Genomic DNA, 18,344 nt, shown 5'->3' on the forward strand with positions numbered 1-18,344 from the left:
ACTATCTTTGAGCAGATTTTTAATTGATTAAAAACCTTTGTTTTTAAGTCAAGTCAAGTCAAGACAAGTTTATTTGTATAGCGCTTTTCACAATACAGATTGTATCAAAGCAGCTTCACAGTATTAAATTTAAATAATACAACAAAGTTTGTTTCAAGAGGAATTTATTGATTGATAAAATTAAATTAAATATCCCCAAAATATCCCCAACTGAGCAAGCCAAAGGCAACAGTGGCAAGGAACCGAAAAACTCCATCAAGTGACCTAATGGTGTCCTAAAACTCCATCAGGTGACCTAATGGAGAAAAAAAACCTTGGGAGAACCCAGGCTCAGTCGGGGGCCAGTTCTCCTCTGGCATTTATGAGCTAGAGGCCGGATTGTAGTTTGAACTGTGGGATTATATGAATGCCTGGCTGAAGAGATGCGACTTTAATCTAGTTTTAAACTGGGAGAGCGAGCCTGAGCAACGAACAGTATCAGGAAGACTATTCCAGAGTTTTGGAGCCAAATGTGAAAATGCTCTCCCTCCTTTGGTGGTTCTGAATATCCTAGGTATGACCAAAAGCCTTGAATTTAGTGATCTTAAAGAGCGCGATGGATTGTAGGGCGACAGAAGATCCGTTAAATAGACTGGAGCTAAGCCGTTTAGGGCTTTATAAGTCAGTAGCAATACCTTGTAATTAATACGGAACTTTATAGGTAACCAATGCTGCAGTGATGATAACACGACAGACAGACTTTTATACCAACTAGAATTGCAATATTGCAGTAAACTCATTATCACAGACCTAAAAAACAGCAGAAGAATCTGCCTTCTTACTCCAAAAGACCTAAGACGGCGAAGAAAATAGATTCTCTGCTTAGTCTTTTTACATAGTGTCTCAATGTGATCTTTCCAAGATAACATATCATCTATGGTCACTCCCAAATACTTATATGTCTTGACCAGTCTAATTTCCTCCTTATGAATAAAGACGGGCGCTATATCTGCCGTTGACCCAAATACAATCTCATCAGTTTTACTCGTGTTAATGATAAGAGCATTATTCTCACACCACTCAATCAATTTACTTACACCGTGATGATGAACCTCAGAACTATCTAAGTCATTCAGCACAGATATTAGGACAGTATCATCAGAGTACTTCAAAATATACTGATTTAACATGTCCGTTCGACAGTCGTCAGTATATAATGTAAAAAGTATGGCGGAACTAACACAACCTTGCGGTACTCCGACATTTGTAATAATTTCAGACGACACGGTTTTATTCACCCTGACTCTCTGAACTCTATCTGTGAGAAATGATGTATACCACTGAATCAGATAAGGGTTCACCCTCAGCTGTACGAGCTTTAACACCAGTCTGTCAACCTGTATGGTGTTGAATGCAGAAGGAGAAGTCCAAGAACAGAGTTCTCACAATTGTTCTTGGTTTATCTAGATTTTTAGAGATAATATGCACTAAAGCAGCAACTGCATCTTCAGTACTACAGCCTTTCTTATAGGCAAACTGCCATGGATCTAATATATCTTTAACTTCCGCAACCAAATACTGAAGTAACAGTCTCTCTAGACATTTCACAATCACGGAAGTGAGAGCTATTGGTCTAAAGTCTTTGTATTTATTTGGACATGATATCTTCGGTAGTGGTTTTATGTCTGCGGTTTTCCATATCACAGGGACAGCATGTGTGTCAACTGAAGCTTGAAATACTGGTTGCCACACAGGTGCTAGTTCCTGAGCGAAAATTTTTAAGAGGCCTGCACTACATCCATCAGGACCCACAGCCTTTTTTGTATTAATAGATTGAAACATTTTCCTGACATCAATAACAATTCTATCTGATGGTATTAAAACTCTATGTGTTCTTTGTTCTTATCTTGTTTGCCTGTTAATTCAAACCGTGTAAAAAAGGTGTTTATTTCGTTCCCAAACCTAAGTTCATCATCAGTTACAATGGATTTATTTGAGGACGACAGTCCAGACATAGTTTTCATAATATCCCAAACCTTTTTAGAGTTGTTAATTTTAAATGCTTTCTCCAAACACTTCCTATGAACTTCTTTTGTTTCTTTTCATTTAATTTTTAACTCTCTTTCCGTTTGTTTAAGTACCAGACTATTTTTTTCTTTAAAAGCTACTTTCCTCACATTTATCATTTCTTTAATATCTTTAGTCACATATGGTTTGTTATTTGGATAAACTTTAATCTCTTTAGTAGGTATGTTCAGCTCCACACAGAAGTTTATATAATCATTTGACACTGTAGTTCTTTCGTCTAATGAGCCTTCATCAAAGATTTCCCAGTTTGTCCAATCAAAACAGGCTTTCAGTTGTTCTACACTTTCATTTGACCATATTCTGATCATTTTCTTTTCTGGTTTACTTTTTTTAAGTTTAGTCCTATACACGGGAATCATAAGCACAACATTGTGGTCAGAATTTAAAATTGGTGGCATACTTTTGGACACATAAGCATTCCTGACATTCACAAAGCACTTATCAAGGATATTATTGTTTCTTGTTTGAGTTTTTACATACTGTTCGAATCCCGGCAACAAAGTCTCCAATTTGCACTGGTTTAAATCACCCAGTATAGCAACACATTCTCACACCCAAGGCGTCACTTTTTGTCACTTTCAACCATGCTTCAATATCTGACGCTCAAAGCACCCTTTAGCGTCCATATGTGACGCTTCGGTTATGGGTAGGTTTAGGCGTCATGTAACTGACGCTTTCGGAAGCGTCAATATTCGACGCACAAAGCACCCCCTAGCGTCAATATGAGACGCTTCGGTTGGGTAGGTTTAGGTCTGTGGTAGGGTTCTGCGTCTCATATGGACGCTAAAGGGTGCTTTGAGCGTCAGATATTGAAGCATGGTTGAAAGTGACAAAAAGTGACGCCTTGGGTATGGGCATCGGAGTAGCTGAGTTGTAGTTCGTGAACATAGTCCGCAATCAGGCTTGCTGCCTGAGATGGTTTGCCGCTGGGCGGTACGTATACCACGAACACCAAGATACAACCAAATTCTCTAGGCAGATAAAAAGGTCTTAAAGTCATGCCGAGAATTTCCACATTTGGATCACATATCTTATATTTTACTGAATAGTTTCGACACCATTTCTCATTAATATACACACAGATACCTCCCCCTATATTTTTACCTGACGATTTATCTCTATCAGCTCGAACTAAAGTGAAATCGGGGATTTCAAAAATCGAGTCAGGCATTGTAGGCTTCAACCAACTTTCTGTGAAGCAAAGCAAGGATGCTTCACGAAATTCGTTACAGTACCTTGCGTGTGATCTTATCATGTCTATTTTGTTATTCAGAGAACGCAGATTACTGAAGACAATTGACGGCAACGGTGGTCGTTTAAATCTCCTTCGCAGTCGGCTCCGAATTCCTCCTCTTTTTCCTCTTTTCTTTCGTTTTGTTCTTACCAGCTCACGTGGAACATTTTCAAACAGATCCTTAGACTGGCCTGTTATCGACTCTTGCGTTGTCTTGAAATTTAACTCCAGCAACATCTCCCGAGTGTAGGGGCGTGCAACCCTCGTGACACCGCATGTGTTTGAGATTCCACATGCAGTTGGGCATTGCATTGCATTGTCAAACATAGTCCATAGCCGCCGATCATCCACAAAATCCAGATCAGGAGTACGTTATTCTCAACCTTCATCTTTCCACTACTAATCACCAACCGGACTTATCACTCGTAAACAAACAAACAAGTCAAGTCAAGTCAAGTCAAGTTTATTTGTATAGCGCTTTTCACAATACAGATTGTATCAAAGCAGCTTCACAGTATTAAATTTAAATAATACAACAAAGTTTGTTTCAAGAGGAATTTATTGATTGATAAAATTAAATTAAATATCCCCAAAATATCCCCAACTGAGCAAGCCAAAGGCAACAGTGGCCGCGTTTCCATTACCCTTCAAATTGCGCAAATTGAAATTGCGAATTGAAAATACGCTTAATGGAAACACGTCAATTTCGCAAAAACTCCCATTTATCGCAAAAAAGTTTTTACGCTCTCATGAGGTGGTTTTTCAGGCAATTCGAAAAATGAATATTTCGCAAAACTGCAATGGAAACAGTTTTTGCGCATTTACAGTCACCTGACTTAGAAGACGCAGTGTGTTTGAAGTCCATGTATAGCTACGCAAATAATAATAATTTTATATTATTTTATTATAACATTTAATAGGCTATATTTAGAAGAGGCTTTTATGCAAAAAAGGAACAAAGCTGAGCGTGGAGCGCGCACTGCATGACACGGAGGCGCGGCCGCAAACACTTGCATTTTCCTATCAACAGTGGAAACAACTTATACTCTATCATTTCTGGTCAGACAGAAAATAATAATACATTATTCTCAACCACTTTTATTTGTGTAAACTCACAATAACAAGAAAATGCTGTGCTTTTGTAAAATAAAAGAAACAATCAGACGCACATGATCTCCGTAAACTGGGGCGCGAGGAACTGAAACAAAATATAGCCTGTGTAGGCTAAAGCTTGAAATGTCCACTTTAAAACGAACAAATTCGAATCGAAAGCTAATACCTTCTGATTATGTAGGCTAATCCGTATGAAAGTTGCATTTCTCTCTAAAAGCGCATCTGATAACAGCGGAGATGGAGATGTGATTTTAGCCGACACTTAGAAAACAATAGTTTATTAATTATATTAATGGCTCTTCTCATTCAGCACTGCGGGAAATACATCAATTCCAGTTTCTAATTTGGCCTTAGAAAACCAGTAAAATCGACATGTTTTCCATATTAATTTGTGAATATTTTAAATGTTTAATAAAGGGGCAAAAAGTCATAAATAAAGCACAGCAGTTGTGTGTAGCCAGTTCAAATTAAAATTTTGGTGTTCAACTTGTTTTAAGAAGACAACAACCGTTCATTTTTCGTTTTTCAATTAGGGGTTAAAAAAGGAAAAACAAATAGACACAAAAGTTGCCTACATGGATCACTTGGACAGAACACGAGACAGAATTATTTATTAAATTCATAAAAGAAACAATAATTAGCCTATAGGAATACTGGATTCTAAATCTCAAAGAAATGCCACAATCGGAGCAGAAATGAGGGCGAAACACCCAGAAACTCCTTATATGTGTCGTCCGGGGGTCTTTCCCTGCCATTAATGCTTGGATAACACGCCACGTCTCCTTCCATTAATAATAATAATAATGTCTAATGCGGTGGCTGTGATATTATAACCAACGTCCGTTGCCGTGATTTTTGGAATGACTTAACGCGAGAGAAAAAAAGACGTTTTAGTCGCATAACATCGGTTAATGGAAACGGCGTCATTTCGCAATAGTTTTTTATCGATATTTAGATAATAGCGCAAAACATTTGCGCAAATCTGTAATGGAAACGCGGCTAGTGGCAAGGAACCGAAAAACTCCATCAAGTGACCTAATGGTGTCCTAAAACTCCATCAGGTGACCTAATGGAGAAAAAAAAACCTTGGGAGAACCCAGGCTCAGTCGGGGGCCAGTTCTCCTCTGGCATTTATGAGCTAGAGGCTGGATTGTAGTTTGAACTGTGGGATTATATGAATGCCTGGCTGAAGAGATGCGACTTTAATCTAGTTTTAAACTGGGAGAGCGAGTCTGAACAACGAACAGTATCAGGAAGACTATTCCAGAGTTTTGGAGCCAAATGTGAAAATGCTCTCCCTCCTTTGGTGGTTCTGGATATCCTAGGTATGACCAAAAGCCTTGAATTTAGTGATCTTAAAGAGCGCGATGGATTGTAGGGCGACAGAAGATCCTGTTAAACAAACCGTAAACATGGTACACTGAAACGCAGTGCTGCCGCTGAGCAGCGCACCGGAAGTTAGAAGTTTGCTTTAACATCAATGCATCACCCCTCTAAGGATTAATCTCTCTTTCTTTTTTCCTCTTCAGTCTGTCTAACATTAAGGTGGACGCCGATAAGCACCATGACCAAACAGCATAGCATCAACACTGCTTGCTGACACGGTGCAGCAAAGGATGCTGGGAAACACCAAGCGTTTTTTTGGCAGCGCCGAGGACAAAGAGGGTGAGGATGAGGAGGATGAGGAGGAGAGATTGAAGAGAGCAAAACAAAATGGGATGATCGATATGGGAGAAAAGGAACACCAGAACCGGGGCGGACGCAAGGGGGACGGATCCAAACCGGCAGCCGTTGTGATTGGATGGCAGAGAGGAGAGAGACAACCGAGGGCTGGCAATCCGGCCCAAAGAGGAATCCCACATTTACCCAGTCAGCCGACGCTTTATCATCAGACAACCAATCAGCCGCTGTATCACCCGGTCTTGACCAATCAGCAGGCCCGGCGGCGTATGATGGAGCGGAGCATGACCACAGTCTCTCCCGTAGAAGACTCGCACCTCCCTGTGATCGTTTTCCGCATCGGCATACCGGATATCAAACAAACGGTCTGTGCGTTTCTGCTCACACACATTCAGACATACTCACAAACTGCACTAGAGAGTGGCCGATAATCATCTCGACTACTTTTCTACTTAATTGGTTTAATTTTGCGTACCGATATTCATACTGATAATAATAATTATTTATAATTAATATTTTATTTTATAGTTGTGTAATGATTTTTCAGTTATGACTATTTTTGTTGTTAATAGAAATATTTATAATAATAGAAATATAGTTTTTTAGTTATTGTTGTCAAATAAAGTGAATTCAAATCATTTTAAATTGATTCCAATTGATAATAATAATATTTTATTTTTTATAGTTCTATATGGTTTTTCAGTTGTTATTATCAGTTTCTGAAAGCTTCAAAGAAACACACACACACACACACACATACACACATGCACGCACAAACAAACTAACTGTACAACAGTAAATGTTCCTAATAAGTTTCTGAAAGCTTCAAAGAAACACACACACACACACACTTTAATATATTCTGGATCTATTGTGTCTCCCAAGGTTATCGTGGGAGGGATCGAGACATTAAGAGAAAATTAAAAAAATAATTTAATTCAGGGGGATAAAAGGGGGAACATGGGAATCCTTAATGAAAGAATATTTAGTGTGTTGTATATTAGTGTGTGTGTGTGTGAAGCTATTCTGGGACATTTTAAATAAACACACACACACACACACACTGAGCTCGAGTTTCCTCATGATTTGTGTGGGAGCTCTGACCTGATTTAATGTCAAAATCGCTCTCATCTAAACTCATCTAAACTCCTGACTCAATTAGCAGCTCACTTAACATGCTCAATCACGGCACATTAACAATCCCCAGATAAAGCAGCGTGCTCACACACTCTTTTTTTTTTTTTTTTTGCTGCTGGATTTTAATATGCAGGATGGTTTATTGTTTGCAGTATGTCAGTTTTAAAGCTTTTGAAATGGCTTGTAAAAGTGATTGTTCGAATGCAAACAACACAGAGGCTCTTCTGTGCCGCTTCAGATTCATATTCAACAGGTGTCAGTATTTTAAGCATACAAAATGTTTAATCTTACAATGTTACAATTATTGCAGCTTTGTAAAAACAAACAAAAATCGTGTTTACAGTAATGCATTTCATTATTATGTTCATTATACAGTAATAGAAGTGTTATTTTTATTATTATTGATATACTATCATATTTTTTGAATTTGATTTTATTTGTATATTTTCTGTTTCTTCAATTTCAGGTAAAGTTTTAGTAATTTTGTTGTTGTTGTTTTTTTTTTAAGACCAAAACACTGAAAGTTCCTTTTGTTCTGTTAAGGATTTTTCTTTTAATTATTCATATTTTCAGGGGCTTAATTGGCCCTTAACATGCTCAAAAACTCTTGAAACTTTGCACACACATTGTTGCACACATGTAAACGTAAATAAAAGTCTTCAAATATACAGGTTGCACACTCTACCTTAGACGTGCATTGTAAGTGCACTACTGTAAACACGACTTCTGTATGAGGTATGAGTCAAAATGAAGGTCTGTGTTGAACAACAGCACGTCACAGATGCCGTCGATAAATCTGAAGTCGTTTCGAACCTTAAATCCAGTTCAATCTGTTGTTCTTACTCTCTCTCTCAAACCTGTTTTCTCTTTCGCCGTCTGTAGAAGTGTTTGCGGTTTGATCCCGACACGAGCGTTTGGAGTGCGAAGCAGCAGATTATTTGTTCTCTCAGCGAGTCGTTGTGGGACGCTTACAATTACGGACTCTTCCAGCCAGCTGGAGACGGACGAGATGCCAAGTTCCTGGAGGAGGAGCGCTTGCTTCGAGAGTTTTCCCAGTCCCTGGAGAAGGGAGTGCCCTACCTGGAGGTGCTGTAGCGAATAATAGATCACAGGCTCACAAACACTAGACAACATCACCCAGAATGCTCCGGAACCTCATAACCTTCTGTACAGACATACCTTAAAGTCTTGGCTACAAAAAAGCTTGAACATTTCAATAGTTTTTGGCTCATGCTGAGCTTACAGGGACAAGCTGTCACAATAGGAACCTGCTGTTTTATTGGCAATTGAGAAAAAATACCTGGTAACACTTTACAATAAGGTTCCATCTGTTTACAGTACTTCAAAAGCAGGTTAATTTAAACATTTACTAATAAATTATTAAACATTTCAAAAGTTGCATATGTTAATATTATTTCACGGACTTGAGCTAACACAAACTAACAATGAGTAATGTGTTTTAATAAATGTAAAGAAAGATTAATAAATACTGTAACTGTATTGCTCATTTATAGATAATATTAGTTAATGCATGAACTAATATCAACTAATGGGACCTTATTGTAAAGGGTTTCCGAATACCTTTTTTTTTTTTTTAAATATGAATTGTTAAAAAATATATTTATTTGTGTTTAAAATGCATTACATGTTTTTTTGTGTGTGGCATTTTAGCACATTTCAGACATTTAAACAGTTACAGTATAAAATAAAATTCATGAAACAGCAAAAATGGACTAAACTATCAAACCATTGTTACATTCATTGTATAGTTGACTTATTTTCTTAATGGCTGATACTTTAATATTTGTATTGCTTATTCTTTGTTAATCAGTCTTCTTAAAATATGTATTATTAAGAAGTTTGAGTTTATATGTTTTTATTTGTATTTAATTTTTGCTGTTTTATTTAATTTTTATATTTTTTATATATTTTTATTTTATGTTATTTTTTATTTAATTAATTAATTAAATTATTTAATTTTACATTTTATTTTTTAATGTTTTATTTTATTTTATTTTTCAAGTCTCCAAAAGTGGAGCATTTCTTTGATGTGCACAGTTTGGACTGACCATCTACATCAATAATGACTCATTTAGTTGTTAATGACTCATTCAGTTCTTGTTTCTCAGAACATGTAAACTGAACAAGCTTTAACCAGTTTCTCTCTATTCCCCCCTCTCTTCCTGGTGTCTTAAACTCACAGTTCAGATATAAGACACGAGTCTACAAACAGACGAACCTGGATGAGAAACAACTAGCGAAGCTGCACACCAAGGTGAATACAGGACAAAAATATTAATATCCACCAAATACAGATCTTGTATTACAGCAAAAATGAAATATCCAGTAGAGACGGATGTGTTGACAGACTGAAGTAAGGAAGTGAAGTGTCTGACTGTGTGTGTGTCTCCCTCTACAGGCCAATCTAAAGAAGTTCCTGGATTATGTTCACGGTGGAGCTGTGGAGAAATTGAGTAAAGCTCTGGAGAAAGGACTGGATCCGAACTACCATGACACTGAAAGCGGAGGTGAAACACACACACAAATCTTAAACTACTGTATGTGAAGGGTCTTGAGAGAGTCCAAATAGTACTTTTGATAATATGCCAAGACAATCCCTTAAAGGGATAGTTCACCCAAAAATGAACATTTTGTCATTACTTACTGACCCTCAAGTTGTTCCAGACTAAATGATGACAGAATTTTCATTTTTGGGTGAACTATCCCTTTAAATGCAGCTTGCCGAAAAGTGATTTTTGAAAACCCTTTTTGAAGTGCTTTGATTATAAAAACTCATGAGTATGAAATTTCATGACGAAAAAAGTGAAATCATATTATTTGGGCAATCCTGGAAGTTAGATCTGTTTTGTTGTTTTTTGGCCTAGATTGCATATATTATGTGGTAGAGTGGTTCTCAATCCCGGTCCTGGCGTATCGATGTTCCCTATGCCGTTAGCAGAGCCCTTTGAACTGAACATGTACGCTCCTTTCAGATTGAAATCTCACTTATGATGGCAGAATACCCTTGTGAAGTCCACTTTGCAGGGCACTTTAGCTGTGTTCGAATTGAGCAAATCTCTGAACTGATAAGAGATGCATGCAAAATGTGCAGAGCGGGAGGGTACGAGGAACGGAATTGAGAACCACTGAATGTAGTAGATGTATATTGCATGGAGAATATGTTTAAACCTTTGACATTTTCAGTTCTGATGAGCGTCATTGTGTTGCCAACATTGCCCTGTCAGAATCGTCTCATTTCATTAACCTTAGACTCAAAGCTCATTATGTTCCTCTGAGTCTATTCTCATCATCTGTTGTGTTTTTTCATTGAGAGGATGCTTTTTATTTGATGTGACGTTCAGCGCACTAATTGCACTGATGCTAAGAATAAGCAAGAGTTGAGTATGTCGCTCACAGGCAGGATGATGTCACAGTAATCCTGCAGCTCATTGGTCACTTCTAACCGAGACAATCCTTTCATGTTTGCCATTTTAGCCTTTAGCATGTTGCCTGTTATTCTTAAATAAAGCTGTTCTTCTGTAGCTGTAATGTCCGTGTCTGTTTCTCAGAGACGCCTCTGACTCTGGCGGTTCAGGGGTGTTTGAGCGCGGAAGGGATTCGTGTTCTGGTGCTGAACGGAGCTCACGTGGATTTCAGATCCAGAGACGGACTCACACCCCTCCACAAAGCAGTCAGAGCACACAACCAATCCACACTGATGGTACAAACACATGCAGTTCATTCACAGCACCACTGAACAAAATGCTTTTAAATATTTTGAGGTGCAAAGTAGTTTTTTCTCTCTTATAGTGTCCCTATTATGCTATTTTAAAGGGTCCTAATTTAGTTTTTGGAGTCTCCTACAACAGGTTTACATGCAACCAAGGTCAAAAAACACTTTTCTCATAATATATATTGCAGCATCACCTGTTTTCCCAGTGTCTGAATGGGTTCGATAAAGGTTTCGGTCTCTCTAAACCCCTCCTTTCTGAGAGCCTGCTCTGCTCTGATTGGTCAGATGGCCCAGTCTGTTGTAATTGGTCTACTCTGCTCTGATTGGTCAGATGGCCCAGTCTGTTGTGATTGGTCTACTCTGCTCTTAGTGGTCAGATGGCCCAGTCTGTTGTGATTGGTCAACTCTGCTCTTATTGGTCAGATGGCCCAGTCTGTTGTAATTGGTCTACTCTGCTCTGATTGGTCAGACGGCTCAGTCTGTTGTGATTGGTCTACTCTGCTCTGATTGGTCAGACGGCTCAGTCTGTGATTGGCCTACTCTGCTCTGATTGGTCAGATGGCCCAGTCTGTTGTGATTGGTCAACTCTGCACTGATTGGTCAGATGGCCCAGTCTGTTGTGATTGGTCTACTCTGCTCTGATTGGTCAGACGGCTCAGTCTGTTGTGATTGGTCTACTCTGCTCTGATTGGTCAGATGGCCCAGTCTGTTGTGATTGGTCAACTCTGCTCTTATTGGTCAGATGGCCCAGTCTGTTGTGTTTGGTCTATTCTGCTCTGATTGGTCAGATGGCTCAGTTTATTGTGATTGGTCGACCTTTTACAGCCTGTGTCGGAAATCTAACACCCATTTCCATATCTGAATTTCAGCTTCCTCAGCACTTGATACACAGCGATACGAACAGTAACGATGGCGTCGGTTTTTCACATCTTTTGGAAGTTCATCAAAGTTGATTTGCTTTCATAGCGCAAAAAACAGCATCTCCTCGATATGACGATAACACGAACCAAACTCTTGCAGTCTCAGCTACAACTGCAGTGTTTGAGGGGCAAAGTAGATGTTGTTCGCGGGCAGTTAATGACCACAGGCTGGCATTATGCAAATTTGTTACAACTCTTCGTAGGTTCGAGCAGGAAGTGAGACTGGAATTACTGACAACTCGTTTCAGGCGGTTCAGATTCAGAATCAGTTCTTTCTTTCGGGAGACAATAACTCCATTTATCTTTGAAACTCTGCAGACCTTTTACATTCACAAACAGCTCTAGTACACACTACATGAAAGGTAACATCTGAAAAAGCATATTAGGGGCACTTTATGAAAAAATTGTCATTTGAAAAGGTTCCTTTGTCTTGAGATCGTGATCATGATTTGCAGAGGAAATTTATGGTGACAAATACAAAATATTGATTTGTGAATCTTTAATGGGGTTTGTTTGTAAATCTTAATGTGCATAACTCTTCATGTCTATCCCATGTTTCAGGCCCTGCTGTCTTTGGGTGCTTCTCCGGATTATCGAGACCGCTGTGCTCTGACGCCGCTGTACCACTCAGTGCTGACAGGGGGCGACACGTCCTGTTGTGAAACTCTGCTGTACTATAGAGCACTACTGGGAGTCAGAGATGAGAACGGCTGGGACGAGTCACACCAGGTTTGTGTCGCTAGTTTACACTCTTAAACACAAGGGAATAATGCATATCTGTGATTATGGACTCTTTGTTTATATGTGTGCATGCATGTGTCCATTTTGGTGGGTTTTTGTTTATCACATCATTCTCTCTTTTTTTGGTTCTCTTTTCATTTCTCTATATGGCTGCTAAATTTCCTCTTTAAACCAATCAGCATCCCTACATTTCTCATTCCAAGGCCAGACTGTGGTCCTGTTGCACATCTTTGATGGCCCACATTAAATTATAATAGAAAAATGACTAGAAATAGCCTTAAGCATATGGAAAAATATGGATAATAAAATAAATTTTTTTTTTTAAAAATTAAAATTCAAATAGTGCTTAAATAACAACATTTGAACTCTTTCCTGTCAGTCTCTCATGCTCGTTGCTTTTGTGATTCTAAACACCTGCACATGCTTGAGTGTCTCATCCTGGTCATCACTGAGTGTCTGTATTCGTAAGCAACTAGACTCTGTTTATCCTCTGTTGAAGATGTTTTTCCACAATCATCAGGTGTCAAAGGATGGGATTCCTCAACCTTTATCCTTATAACCTTATTACACACCAAAATGTCAAAATGATGAACCAAATGGGTTGTAAACTAAAAATGAGGATAGAGTTTAAATGCAACTAAATGTATGAAATTAATTAGGCTTGTTAGTTTTTAAAATATAGGAGAATAGCGAGTGGCCGTTGATACTGTTTCCAATGCAATGACCTTAGCCAATCATAACAGTAGCCGTGTTTCCATTTACCCTTCAAATTGCGCAAATTGAAATTGCGAGTTGAAAATACGCCCAATGGAAACACGTACATTTCGCACAAACTCCCATTTATCGCAAAAAAGTTTTTACGCTCGCATGAGGAGGTTTTTCAGGCAATTTGAAAAAGAAATATTTCGCAAAACTGCAGTGGAAACAGTTTTTGGCTCATTTACAGGTCAGCTGACGTAGATGAGGCGGTATGTTTGGACAGAATACGAGACAGAGTTCTTTATTAAATTCATATAAGACAAAAGAACAGGAATAATGGATTCTAAACCTCAAATAAATGCCCTGAAACACCTCATCGCTCACAAGTAGGCTATAATAAGGGTCGTTCCTTACCATTTATGCTTGGAAAACACATATAGCTCCTTCGATTAATAATAATGGCTAGTGCAGTGGCTGGGATATAGTACATAAACCTACCAACGTACGTTGCCATGGTTTTTGGAATGATTTAACTTATTGCAAGAGGAAAAAATGAAGTTTTAGTCGCATAACATCGGGTAATGGAAAAGGGCGTCATTTCGCAATAGTTTTTTGTCGACATTTAGAAGAAATCGCAAAAGTTTTGCGCAAATCTGTAATGGAAACGCGTCTGTTTAATGACAAACCTTAAAGGAGCCGCACCTTAAAAACAGATCATTTCAAACAGAGGGTCAAAATAAAGGTTGAAAATAATAATTTTTCCCAATATATATTTGCAACAAAAAAACCAACAAAAAAACCCTTTACTAACTATAAATTAACCTTAAAGGTATAGCCGAGGATTTTCCCGAATTTTAGAAAAGAACCGCCCTCTCCACTATAGGGAACGCCTATTAAACGCTAGCATCGCTAATCATAGCTTACATTAACTTTTACTAGCAGTGATTTTAAATGGATTTCTCCAAATAGCATGCCAAACGTTACCTGTCGAGTAGAAACTTCACGACTGAGGCATCAGTGGGAAGCCCAACCTGTGCTTTTAGCGCACGCCAGCGTGTGAAATATTCTCCCAAAAACACTGGTCTTGTTTCTTTCTTCAGAGGCCTTTCTCTTCTTGTCATACAATTCATAGACACTTTTTCTCTTGCGACCCCCAGACATTTTGAAAAAACCCGGTGAGAACGGCGAGCTTCAATGAATGGCTGAAACCGTAGCTCACCACACACATATACACCTGAAAGTGCGCATGCGCAGAAAGGACGAGCACGTACGACGGCCTTACGTAAACATATCACCAGAATGATTGACAATTAGGAGGACCAATAGTCTTGATGATCCACCCGGAAAAAGAAAATCCTCCACTATACCTTTAAGGAACATAAAAAATTAAAAAATTAAAACAAAAAAAAACGTCATGACCCCTTTAAAAAAAGAGAAATGACAAAAGCACAGAACAAAATTATTAAAGCAAACAAAAATTTTTATTAAAACATTAAAAACATATTTATTAGAATATATAAATAATACTAAAACAACACTGCTGCTGAATGCAGCGTTAAACTATAAAAATTCAACATTGTTGTATCAGGGCTGTACATGTTGTCTAATGTAAAATCCTGTGAGAACTTCTGGTTTAGCAGATGTTTTTATCCGAAACATCTTCCAGTACTTAATTCAGTTCATGTCCCCCTGGAGCAACCTGGAGTTAAGTGCTTTGCTTCAAGGCACAACAGTGAAAGTTCATTGCTAGAAACCGATCCAGTATATCAACCCTGAGATATAACCACTACACCACCAATGTCATGAGACTCACAGACGTTTCTGTGCAATGTGTACCTGAAACTACACGAATCCCTTCCACCCAATCACAGCTGAGCATATAAAAGCCTAGTCTAGGTGCTTTTGAATCAACTGTCAGACGCCGTCCATAGTCTTCCCCTGTCTCTCTCTCTCTCTGTCTCTCTCCGTAGATCAGACATGAAGAGACGTTTGGAGAGGTTGAAGTTCACAGGTACCCATCTCTCATCTCTCATTTCATTCATCGTCTTCTAATGTCTGTCTTTGCTTGATATTAAACAAAAGGTTCTCTTTTTAATTCTCTCCTCTTTTCTGAACCTCTTTGTGCACAAATATATGAATACGATTTCTTTTCCCCAATTCACAACCACCTACCTGCCAGTGACCCACACACCATGATATGATGGTACGACTCCCACAACACCTCTGAGCTTCTGGCCCATACGCAGAACATTTAGGAGGAATTTAATGAATTTCAAACAAACAACATGGGAGTTTTAATGACCAGTACTGAATCTCTAGAGAGCAGGGCAGGATTATTACCCTGGAAATCCAGAGTTCTCGCGAGAGCACTAGTTGAATTTGCTCAGCGAGTTTACTCTGGTGTCGAGTAATGATGCTCATTAAATATGCCCTTGTATCCGAGCTGCACCAATCACATCGGGTTATCTGATATAGGCGGGCCAGAGGCGAGATGACGACAGCGCTGTGACGTCGAAGTCATTAGTAAACATCGCAAGATGGCTATGGATGAACACCAGTTGTTTGAAACGGCTTTGGCCGCTACAGTGAGTGAGTTAGACTTGGCTTTTTATCTAAAAGAGGAACAGAAGACGCCGCTCGAATCCTTCCTTTGCAAGAAGGGCGTTTTTGCTGTTTTGCCGACCGGATACGGCAAGAGTCTAATCTACCAGTTAGCTCCGCTGGTAGCTAAGCATATGGGGCTTGTTGTGATTGGTCGTAGTGTTATCCAATTGCGTGCAGTGAGATTTTCAAATGCATGCTTGGTGCCGCCCCTCGAGCTGGACGATTTTCATTAGTGACGCCAGACCATTAATCTTTCAGATTTGGGTCTGGTTTTCCAGGCTACAGGATTATTGTAGTAAACTAAAACCATTTTTTTTAGAAATAAAATAAAACATTTCAAATTTTTATTTAGTTTAACTTGATGTACTAAAATAGCTAAAACTAAAACTGAAATAATGATAATGGAAAATATAAAATTAAAAAACGAATTCAAGGTCCCGTCCAAACTCCTGCTTCCACAGACTCACAGCTGTCAATCATGACGTCACACCCCGTTTTTATAGCAACTAAAACCAAACTTATTGGAAGAACAAACCATTGAATGTATGTCTGCTTGATAAGAAGTACCTAAAATGAAGTATAATTGGATTTTTTTAGTTTGGTTTACGTCCTATTTGATTACATGGAGAGGGCGGGGTTTATGACATATACTGAGGCCAGCCACCGAAATGCTTTGGCTTCTCTTTTCAGGACGTGTGTGGCACACTTGATTCAGATATGTAGATCTTATTTTACAAATTATGCTCAAGGAGGAACTGCCACGTCTGTTAACTGGCCAAGATTTGTCTCTCGCTCTAACATACACTGTCGTGCAAGAGTCAGTCGGACCCCAAAGCACGTACTTGCATTGGCTGAAAGAAGTTGTTTTGTGTATTGTATGCACATTATGATGATAGATATCAATTATTGACATTTATATTATTCAGGATGCATCACATTAACATAATTAAGTAATAATATAAAAATGTAGAATTTTTAAGCTGTTCGTATGAAAAAGAGTATCATAATATATATTTTAGGTTCAGCAATATTATTTTCATTAAAATCAAATCAATCAATCAATAACAAAAGGAAGGCGTCCAGCCCTGTTTCTTGTGATGTCCAAGCCTCTAATCTAGCAGTGACTGTAATACTATGCTGTCTTTACTGTCCTCTTTAGGCTGTTCCTCTAGTTTTTCCCTGTTCTTCCGACTTTTTCCCCCAATAAGTCAGATGTCGTCTTATTTCTTTAACCTCTGTGTTTTGTTCACTCAACTGTAGGCGTGCCAGCATGGATTTGCCCAACACTTAGAACACCTTCTGTTCTATGGTGCAGACACCACTTCCCAGAATGCATCAGGAAACACTGCCCTCCACATATGTGCCCTTTACAACAAGGTAATCAAGGTTTTATTTCACTATTCCAATAAACAAAATGTTTAGTAGTTGTTATTAATATTTTGAGTTATCTTTAATTTTTGTATATTTGGTTTAGTTTTGTGTTATTTTTGTTTATTTTTATCTACTGTTATAATTTTTATTAATATTTTGAATTGGCTTTAATTTTTATATTTCTAGTTTATTTTATTTTTATTTTTATTAATTTATTTAGGTGCTTATCTATTTTACAATTCACAATTTAGGTTAAATTGTATTTTTTATTTCAGTTAACGTTATTTCAGTTAGTTGCCAATGCAACATTGCTAATTCAGAATTTTTTTTGTCTAATATTTATTTTATTTTATTTTATTTCAGCTTTATTACAATTAACAAAATGTTTAAATGGTGTTAGTTTACGCTAATTAGTCTAATGACTAATGATTGACACCATCTTTGTCCATTCAGGAGAGTTGCGTTCGGGTCCTTCTTTACAGAGGAGCCAGTAAGGAGATGAAGAACAAACATGGTCAAACCCCCTTCCAGGTAACTGTGTGCTATCAGTTCTAATCACATGACTTATTATAAATGCATGTGGGATGTTTCACCGCTGTACTAAACATTTAAAGGCTAGTGAAATAAAAAGACATTCACATTAAATGCACAGATAGAAAATGTACACACAGTAGCAAGTGTTTGTGCAAATGGTTGTCCTCATATCCTCAAATGAAAGATTGCATTGTTGCAAAGTACATTTTAATGCTGTTTTTACAGGTTGCTGTGATGTCGGGCCATTTTGAACTTGGAGAAATCATCAAAAATCACAATGATGCAGATGTTGGTGAGTGTGCATCTTTATAACAGAAAGAAATGATAAGTATACCAAAGCTCTCTTCCAAAATCTAGGCCGCTCTTTAAGACATCATTGGTGTGATTTTGTTGTCTAGAAAGGTATCTAGTCTCATGTGTCCTTTACAGAGAAGCCAAAATTGTGCTCAGTAAAAAAAAAAAAAAAAAAGTACTGATGAACAGCAGTTTAACAGACTATTTTACTCCAATA

General features: G+C 38.1%; 1 protein-coding gene across 7 annotated transcripts in view; it reads left to right on the forward strand.

Annotated features, from left to right (window-relative positions):
- The window catches only part of LOC309508888 (SH3 and multiple ankyrin repeat domains protein 1), a 97,276-nt gene that overhangs the window by 48,733 nt on the left and 30,199 nt on the right, over window positions 1–18,344 (forward strand). For 6 of the 7 annotated variants that reach the window (XM_082183406.1, XM_082183405.1, XM_082183410.1 and 3 more), the window contains 9 exons: window positions 5,944–6,459; window positions 8,114–8,317; window positions 9,435–9,506; window positions 9,651–9,759; window positions 10,801–10,952; window positions 12,446–12,613; window positions 17,189–17,305; window positions 17,753–17,830; window positions 18,059–18,125. In XM_082183406.1, the coding sequence (XP_082039532.1) occupies window positions 6,031–6,459; window positions 8,114–8,317; window positions 9,435–9,506; window positions 9,651–9,759; window positions 10,801–10,952; window positions 12,446–12,613; window positions 17,189–17,305; window positions 17,753–17,830; window positions 18,059–18,125 (1,396 nt within the window). In that variant the 5' untranslated portion in view covers window positions 5,944–6,030. Of the gene's footprint in view, window positions 1–5,943; window positions 6,460–8,113; window positions 8,318–9,434; window positions 9,507–9,650; window positions 9,760–10,800; window positions 10,953–12,445; window positions 12,614–14,543; window positions 15,336–17,188; window positions 17,306–17,752; window positions 17,831–18,058; window positions 18,126–18,344 lie in introns of those variants that run through there. The other variant, XM_082183411.1, reaches the window with a different exon arrangement.

Source organism: Leuciscus leuciscus (genome assembly GCF_965113295.1).
Source record: "Leuciscus leuciscus genome assembly, chromosome: 11".
In the NCBI taxonomy this organism is placed as follows: Eukaryota; Metazoa; Chordata; class Actinopteri; order Cypriniformes; family Leuciscidae; genus Leuciscus; species Leuciscus leuciscus.